At 44.9% G+C, this 9,261-nt stretch overlaps 1 protein-coding gene across 2 annotated transcripts in view; it reads left to right on the top strand.

The window, feature by feature from the left end:
- LOC123344587 (ERI1 exoribonuclease 2-like) overlaps positions 1-9,261 on the top strand; it is a 39,309-nt gene extending 30,048 nt beyond the window's left edge. The window contains exons 9-12 of one of the 2 annotated variants that reach the window (XM_044980969.1): positions 1,144-1,230; positions 5,791-5,965; positions 6,621-6,869; positions 7,493-9,261. In XM_044980969.1, the coding sequence (XP_044836904.1) occupies positions 1,144-1,230; positions 5,791-5,965; positions 6,621-6,869; positions 7,493-7,812 (831 nt within the window). In that variant the 3' untranslated portion in view covers positions 7,813-9,261. The remainder of the gene's footprint in view (positions 1-1,143; positions 1,231-5,790; positions 5,966-6,620; positions 6,870-7,492) is intronic. The other variant, XM_044980970.1, reaches the window with a different exon arrangement.

The following is a 9,261-nucleotide window of genomic DNA, read 5'->3' as shown; positions in this document are numbered from 1 at the left end:
GTTCTTTTAGATGAGGCATAAAGCTGGTTTCCGGGCTACATGTTGTCATTTTGAAATCTCATGGCACTTTTCACAAGAGTAGGGCCCTGAATCCCAGTGTCCTAGTTAAATTCAGATTGGCTAATTCAATTCTGCCTACCTAAAACTCACCAAGCAGCAGCATCTGGAGAAATTATTCTTCGCTTTGTGTTTTTCAATTGTTTTGTAATGTTACTATGTGCTCTAAGAAGACATCTATCACCATTCACTCCAGAGGTAGCTGGCTGCTGCATTTCGATACAGAGTGAAGCGTTTCCTTTATTAAAAACCTGTCTTGCAAACACTTACATACCTGCTTTACTTTATGCACTATGAGTAGTCTGGTTGCCTTCAAGGGGATTACTCACATGCTTAAAGTTAAGCACATTTGAAATCCTTGCAATAGCAGCATTTTGACAGCTGCATCGTGTTAAGGCCTTGATCCTGCAATCCTAACCGATCACAAATATCATACAGCTCATCTGCTTCTTCTGACAAGGGATGGCCTTTATTTTATACCCCAAAGTACCTGTACCATAGAGAAAGTCTATTTGTCCTCTCTGTAAATGTAAATTAGTAATGTTTTAAGTGATTAATTAGGAAAATAAGGATACATTCCAAACCAAGAGCCTGATTCTGCAATCCTTACACTGAGTAGTATGGGGCTACTTGTAAGTGCCTTTAAAATACAGACTGTCCAATGGGCACAATTAGGAATCTTTCCATTTACTTCAATGGGCTTTGGATCAGGCCCCAAGTTAGCTTCTCTTTATGTTCTGCAATTTATTAACTCAAATTCTGGACCTTTAATTCTGAGAGCCAAAGTTCTACAAAAGCATAAATCAACAAGATTCTAATCTCTCAGAACGCCAATTCACTTTGTGTTCAGATCACTATAGCAGGATAAAGTATTTTACATTCAGACCAAACTATTAATAGTCAGATCAATCACTATTTTAAAGACCAATTTCTCTCCTAATATTTTTCATATCAATAAGAGAAGGGTTCTTGGGTTTGTTTTTTTTACAACAGACACTTGCTTGTGTATATAAGTTTAGCCTAAAGCCTAGAGAAGCCAGGTCTATTATTAATTATTATTGTTATTTACTATTTGTGCTGCTACAGTGTATACAGGCTCCAGTCAGGGAGCACGGCTTCATTGTGCTAGACACGCTACAGATAGGAAGTATTGCCAACTGCCACAGATGTATTGTGAGTATCTTGATATTTAATATTTGTCTGAAAGTCCTAGCTTTGTAGCCTGGTGATTACTTCAGAATCTCAGGTTTTTGGGGTTTTTTTAAAGTGAGTTTCTAGCCTCCATGGTGGCAGAGAAAAGCTTGAAAATGTGACATGCACGCACCCCAAAGGCTCAGAAACCAGAAGGTAAATCCTCCCTGTTACCTTAAGAACTCCTCAATACCAACTGCCAAAGTGTTCACTGTTCTGTAAGATTTCAGAGTGGTAGCTGTGTTAGTCTGTATCAGCAAAAAGAACGAGGAATACTTGTGGCATCCTTAGAGACTAACAAATGTATTTGGGCATAAGCTTTTGTGGGCTAAAACCCACTTCATTGGATGCATGCAGTGGAAAATACAGTAGGAAGATAGAGATACACAGAGAACATGAAAAAATGGGTGTTGCCATATCAACTCTAACAACACTAATCAATTAAGGTGGGCTATTATCAGCAGGATTAAAAAAAACGTTTGTAGTGATAATCAGGATGGCCCATTTCAAACAGTTGACAAGAAGGTGTGAGTAACACCTTCATAGGTCATGTTCTCTAGACCTTTAATCATTCTTGTTGCTCTTCTCTGGACCCTCTCCAATTTCTCCACATCTTTCTTGAAATGCGGTGCCCAGAACTGGACACGATATTCCAGCTGAGGCCAGCACAGAGTAGAGAGGAAGAATGACTTCTCGTGTCTTGCTCACATGGGGAAATAGTTTTTACTTTGTGTAATGACCCATCCACTCCCAGTCTTTATTCAAGCCTAATTTAATGGTGTCCAGTTTGCAAATTAATTCCAGCTCTGCAGTTTCTCGTTGGAGTCTGTTTTTTAATTTTTTTGTTGTTGAAGAATTGCAACTTTTAGGTCTGTAATTGAGTGACCAGGGTGGTTGAAGTGTTCTCTGACAGGTTTTTGAATGTTATAATTCTTGACGTCTGATTTCTGTCCATTATTCTTTTGCATAGAGAGACTGTCCGGTTTGGCCAATGTACATGGCAGGGGGCATTGCTGGCACATGATGGCATATATCACATTGGTAGATGTGCCAGTGAACGAGCCCCGGATGGCGTGGCTGATGTGATTAGGTCCTATGATGGTATCCTATGATGGTGAATAGATATGTGGACAGAGTTGGCAACGGGCTTTGTTGCAAGGATAGGTTCCTAGGTTAGTGTTTTTGTTCTGTGGTGTGTGGTTGCTGGTAAGTATTTGCTTCAGGTTGGGGGGGCTGTCTATAAGCGAGGACTGGCCTGTCTCCGAAGATCTGTGAAAGTGAGGGATCGTCCTTCAGGTTAGGTTGTAGATCCTTGATGATGCGCTGGAAAGGTTTTAGTTGGGGGCTGAGGGTGACAACTAGTGGCGTTCTGTTATTTTCTTTGTTGGGCCTGTCCTGGAGTAGGTGGCTTCTGGGTATTCTTCTGGCTCTGTCAATCTGTTTCTTCACTTCAGCTGATGGGTATTGTAGTTTTAAGAATGCTTGATAGAGATCATGTAGGTATTTGTTTCTGTCTGAGGGATTGGAGCAAATCGGTTTTATAGAGACTGGCTGTAGACATGGATTGTGTGGTGTGGTCTGGATGAAAGCTGGAGGCAAGTGTAGCAGTCAGTAGGTTTTCGGTATAGTGTGGTGTTTACGTGACCATCGCAACCTATCCTTGGAGGTTGCTGTGTGTTTATTAGTAGCCTGTATCAGGGCCGCCCAGAGGGGGGGGGAAGAGGGGCAATTTGCCCCAGGCCCCGAGCCCCACGGGGGCCCCCACCAGAGTTTTTCGGGGCCCCTGGAGCGGGGTCCCTCACTCGCTCCGGGGGGCCCGACAAACTCTTGTGCGGGGCCGGGCGCAGGAGCTTCTGCCGCTCCCGGTCTTCACCGGCGGGGGGTCCTTCCGCTCCGGGGCGGAAGGACCCCCCGCTGGCGAATTACCGCCGAAGACGGAGGGGGACCTGCCGCCGAAGCGCAGCCCGGTCTTTGGCGGTAATTCGGCGGCGGGGGGCCCTTCCGTTCCGGGACCCGCCGCGGAAGTGCCCTGAAGACCCGCGGCGGGGCCCCCCCTCCGCCGAATTACCGCCGAAGACCGGGCTGCGCTTCGGCGGCGGGTCCCGCTTCGGCGGTAATTTGGCGGGGGGGGGGGGCCCGCCGTGGGTCTTCGGGGCACTTCGGCGGCAGGTCCAGGAACGGAAGGGCCCCCCGCCGCCGAAGACCCCGGGCCCCCGGAATCCTCTGGGCGGCCCTGGCCTGTATCACAAAGATGAGGGCTGCAGAAACCAGGAAGTTAAGTCAATGTCTATCTATGGCCAGAGGCTGTTGGTTTCAGGGAGCTGAGGTAAAGCAGATATGAGGCAAAACTGTTTCATAGTGAAGGCAGATGGTGATGAGGTTTTTCACAAGCCTGTGTACCCCAGGGAGCATTGCACCCTTCCCCCCAAAAAATATTATTTTGAGGGGGGGGAAAATCAGGATTTTTGAATTAGTCTCAGGATTTTTGAGGCCTGATGCGATTTCTGAATGTGGGAGTTGGCAATTTTCCCTCTATATAATAATGAAACACACAGTCCCTGACCCAAAGTCATCTAAAGTTGTAGGCTAAACCAAATGGACCCTCTTGTCTACCTGCTTTGCTTGGGCGGGGGTAAAGTTTTAGTGCGACAGATAAATAAGGGCTGGTAAAGGCGCTAGTGTGAACACAGCCAGCTCTGGCTCACCCCTGCGTGGCTGTGGCTGACCGCCCGGCTCTCTCTCTACCCCAGTGGCCGCTCTTTGCCAAACGTTACAACACACCGGGGCATCGGCTACAACTGGGATTTCGCACGCAGGGCCCGGGTCGCGCCTCTCCCGGAGCTGGCTGGCGCGGCACGAGCAGCGCGGTGCTACGGGGACAGGCGGCACGCGGCAGGCACGGGGGTGACTTTAGGACCCGGGAGAGCCGCTGTATCCGCCGGGCTTTAGGACCCGGAAAGCCCTTCGGACTTGCTGGGACCAGCTCCCTTTCCGTCGCGCTGCTGTGGCGTCATCGCCTCGCGCCGCACGTCGGCGAGGTAACGCGTGGTTCTAGCGCCCGCGTGGAGGCCGGACTCGTGGCTCAGCTGCCTCCATGGCCGCCTCGGAGCAGCCGGCTGCGGCGATGAAGCGGCGGCACAAGGCGCAGTACGTGCCGGGGCAGCAGGCCAAGCGGCCCCGGGGCGGCGGCGGCGGGCCGCGGCAGCTGGAGCTCGGCATGCAGGGCATCCTCATCACCTGCAACATGAACGAGCGCAAGTGCGTGGGGGAGGCCTACAGCCTGCTCAACGAGTACGGGGACCTGCTCTACGGGCCCGAGAAGGTGCGTGCGGCCGGCCGGCCGGCCGGGGCCCCTCCGGGGCTGGGTGCCGCTGGCCTGGCTCTGCTGCCCGGTGCGTTCCGCGGGGGCTGCTACAGCAGCAGGGGGCCCGATTATTAACATGGTACTTCGGGACCCCCCTCCTGATCCCTGGGCACGCACCAGAAATCTAGTCCTGCCCCGAGCAGCTTACAGGCTCCTGTGGTGGCAGAGTCATCTGTAAGCAGTTTGTTTGTGGCCCCACCAAAGTGAACCCCAAAGCAGCAGAGGCCTGCCATTGGCTGTGGTTCCTGCGCGCTGCACTGCTGAGATCTGGCGCCCTTAAAGGATGCCCAAGAATGGCCGTGCTGGATAATTTGGGCGTCTCTCTTGGCCAAAATAACGATGTTAAGCAACAAAAAAAGGCAACATGTTAATGTTCTGGTTTGTGGATATTTTAGAGCAAGAAGTGAATTAATGTTAAAGTGCTCTGCAAATCAGTATAAGTGTTTCTTTCAGTGATGGATACACACTTGGTTAAATAACTCCTTCTGGTTAACATAGCTGGCCTGTTTATTGCTCTAAGTTTTTGCCTACAGATTAAGGGCTTGTCTACACTTAATGCTTCACTGAAGATGCTACCTATGCCAACAGGAGAGCTTCTTCTGTTGGTGTAGGTACTCCACCTCCCTGAGAGATGGTAAATGGGTTGATGGGAGAATTTTTCCATTGACTTAGTGCTGTCTACATTGGGGGTTAGGTCAGTTTCACCCCTGAGTGATGTAGTTATACCAACCTAATTTCCTAGTATAGACCAGGCCTAAGGTTTGCCTGTTACTCGCTGCTCCCATTTATAAATTGCTATAGGTAATAATCTTGAAAAGTTTGCTTTCCAAACTGGTGGTGAGTTTGGGTTTGTTTTTTTTTAAAGATGATTGATCATCCACCTGTTACCTAATGGTGCAAGAGACAAATTTTATGTAACGTGCTTTAAAATTAAATCACCACAGAGATAGAGAAAATGAAATGATGATTCCCACTGCAATAATTTCTGGTGCTTGTCTTAACGCAGTGTGCCTACTCCTAAAATGCCTTATTAACTGTCTACAGTATCACTGCTTGAATTCTGGGTTTTTTAGGCCGGGGTATAGTGGTGGTTGTGACTTTCATTTATTGAGCATTAGATGAGATTTCTTAACCCTTCGCTAACATCTCATTTAAGATGCATCCTCTTGTTCCAACAGTTTACAGATCAAGATGGCAGGTTGTCAGGAAGTGAAGAGGAGGAAGATGATGTTGAAGCTGCCTTAAAGAAAGAAGTTGATCAGATTCGCACTTCGACTGAACAGAAGCTGAGAAGATTCCAGTCAGTGGAGAGTGGAGCTAACAATGTGGTCTTTATTAGAACGCTGGGTGTAGGTGTGTATTGAAATAACTGCTGCATAATGCAACACACACTAGCTGCTTTGCAGTTTGTTAGACTGTGTCATGGTGTGACTGCCAAAGAAGTGAAGCATGCTGAATGTTCATGCAACCTTCCTCTTTTCCTTTGGCTTTCCCATTGAACACTCTAGTGACTACAGCCAGGTAGTTATTTTGCCCAAGCAGAACCAATCTGACCCTTGTAAATGTAAAAGGGCTTGGTATTTTGCTGAACTTGGAAAGCGTGCAAAAAGGCTGATGTTCCCAGATCCTCAGCCTTGTCGTGAAAAAACAAATACGAGCTGGAAGAACAGCCGGTGTATTGACAGTCCAGTAGACATGAGTAGGGTCTGATCTTTCAGTCCTTGCTCAGGCAAAACTCCTGTTGCCTGAGTAAAAAACTTCAGAAGTAGACCTCCAGTGTTGCACCTACTCTCTTGTGCTTCATAAGCCAGAATTGTGGAAATACTCTCTCCATGCTTTCAAACGCCCTACCCTTTTGTAAGAACCCTATAGAATTTAGTAGGGTGCTGTAGAATTTGATGATTCAGTTTCTTTGTACTTGTAAGCAAGTAAGATTTGATGCTGTATTGCTTTTTTAAAAGGAAATTCTTTCTATTTGTTGCTCTTACTCTGTTTTCTTGTCTTGTAGAACCTGAGAACCTTGTGCATCATATATTAAAGGACTTGCACACTACTAAAAAGAAGAAAACAAGAGTGATTCTGCGCATGTTGCCCATTTCTGGAACCTGCAAGGCTTTTGTGGAAGATATGAAAAAGTATTCAGAGACCTTCTTTGAGCCTTGGTTTAAAGCCCCTAATAAGGGTACTTTTCAGATTGTTTACAAAGCTCGTAATAACAGTCACATGAGTAGGGAAGAAGTAATCAAAGAATTGGCAGGTATGTACTTATCTGACCCAGCATGATTGTAGACAAGTGTATAAGCTACCTAAGACTGCACAAGAGATGTAATTACTGTGGCAGCTGTATGCCAACGTAAATCAGGTCAACTTAGTTTTGTAGCATAGACGTGGCCTTAATGAAACAACTCTAAATTCACTTGGCAGCTTTCTCCTTGAAAGTTGCTGTGGAATAGCCCTTTGGTTCGAGAGAGTGTTTCTAAGAGTCCCAATCTGTCCTGCTATTTTGACCAATTCAGTGACTGAAAATTCTTGATTGCAGTTGCCATAGCTAAAGTAAGGTGCCTTGTTTTCCCCTGCTTTGTGGTGCAGTTTGTGCTCTGAGATTTTATTTCCAGAACTGAGTGTTCAGAATAGTTTTGGAAACAGTTTTCTTGTGAAATTGGTGCTTATTTTGGCTTGTTGCTACAACAGCAGGTTTCTCTCATTGTTTGGCAGTAAGTTTATCCCCTCTATCTGATTTGCGGTATTTCCATCTTATTAAAAGTCCTTGCACTTTAAGTGAGGGCTCAACTGATGAATGTGACACCTCATTTACATTCTTTCCTATGAAAAACATTTCCTCCAGTTTCAATTCTCAGACCGTTTCCTTTTATTTTGTAGGAATAGTGGGCAGCCTAAATCCAGAAAACAAAGTGGATCTTAATAACCCCCAGTATACCATTGTGGTAGAAATAATAAAAAATGTCTGTTGCTTGAGCGTGGTGAAAGACTATGTTTTGTTCAGAAAATATAATCTACAAGAGGTGGTGAAGAGCAACAAGGAAGAGCTGGTACAGCAAAACCTGTTGAGTGCTTCACAGGAGGAGAAGTTGAAAGAAATAAACCTGGCAGAAGAGGACTCTAAAGAAGTGAAACCGGAAGACAAAGGTCAGAGTGAAGAGGAATCTAAGCCCAATGAGAGCGACAGTCAGCAGGCATAGAGAATGTGATGGAAGGGGAAGACAAACACTAAAGATCACTGTAAAAATAGACTGGCTTAGAGTTTTGAAATGGACATTTAAAGGAGAGCTTAATTTTTTATTTTAAATATCCAAGTATTTAAAAAAGAAAAAGAAAAAATGTAATGCTCCATCCTGTCTTTGCTATAGGAGTCAATGTTGCAGCACGGAGTGTCAGAGAGAATGGTGATATTTATCACTTAACTCTTCAGCCTGATTCTCCAATGCCTTCCATCTTGTGTGGTCATAGAGCTGTGCAACGTGTATGTAAACTGTTACCAGTCTGATCTGGTAGCATTTTACACCCACTTACCACATGTAAATAACTACCATAGGGTGCTGGGCAGACTCAACTCCTTTGCCTCTAGACATTCTGAGAAGCCAATGGCAGAGGCAGGATTGAGAGGTCTGGAAAAGGGGGGTTATTTGAAAAAAAAAAACAGTGCCATTTTGTTTTGGTGACATGACTTTACATACTATGTAAACCTCGTCTTATTAAATACAGAATGAGCCATAAGCACCCGATTTTCTGTATGTTGTTCAGATGTCTACAAAGTCTAGTTTAGAACATATTAACATGTCTTTGAAATATGTGGGGGGAGAGGAATTGCCACCATCAAAATAGCTCAGTATTATGAGCAAACCTCTCCCTCACCCTTCTCCCTCAAAGTCCTGTAATTTTCTAGAACAGACAGATGCCAGTGCAGAAGTCGTGTATAATCTTGGCAAAAGCACCCTGTGGTATGTCTCTCAAGAAGAGCAATGTACATAGTGGACAGGAGCATATATAGTTATCTATTAACTATCTGAGAAGAACCCATTTCTAAGGATACTTATTCCAAAGGCACTCCTTTATTTAAGTTTGATGTTTTTATTAAATAGTCTCATTCATTGGTTTTTTATTAGCTGTGCTCATGTTTGAGTTGGTTTTTAAACTTCATGTGAAAGCGGCTCTCTGTATTACACAACATCTAATATACAAAAAGTTAAACTTTTTCTGGTTTCAATTTTACAAAATGAGTGTTCTCCCTCAGTTTGAAAATAGCATCTGAATTTTTTCTCTTGCTATAACATTTGAAGAGTATGTCTCATTGATAAGTTATAGTATCATTTTTACAAAGACTAGAAACCCAGATTAAAAAAAACCCCTATTTTAATATAGTGCAGCTATAGCTTGTTTTCCAATAGTATTGTTCCTGTACACTTTTTGTTCAAGTGTATGGCTTAGGTGTTTCATGATGCACTTACAACTTAAACCTGTTGGTGTCACTAATGGAAAAGCATTTGCTCCACATAACACCAGCGGGCTTGATTGTGATTTAATAAAAAAGGACATGGGTGAGCCTCTTATGAGTTTTGTTTTATGATCTCTAGTGTTTGTAAAACTGTTTTAAGTTTGAAAATTAAAATAAATCCTTCCCTAGTCCTGTG

The sequence above is a fragment of the Mauremys mutica genome, chromosome 11 (assembly GCF_020497125.1).
Source record: "Mauremys mutica isolate MM-2020 ecotype Southern chromosome 11, ASM2049712v1, whole genome shotgun sequence".
Taxonomy (NCBI): Eukaryota; Metazoa; Chordata; order Testudines; family Geoemydidae; genus Mauremys; species Mauremys mutica.
The sequence above is the reverse complement of the archived record's forward strand: the minus strand, read 5'-3'. Positions and strand labels throughout refer to the sequence as shown.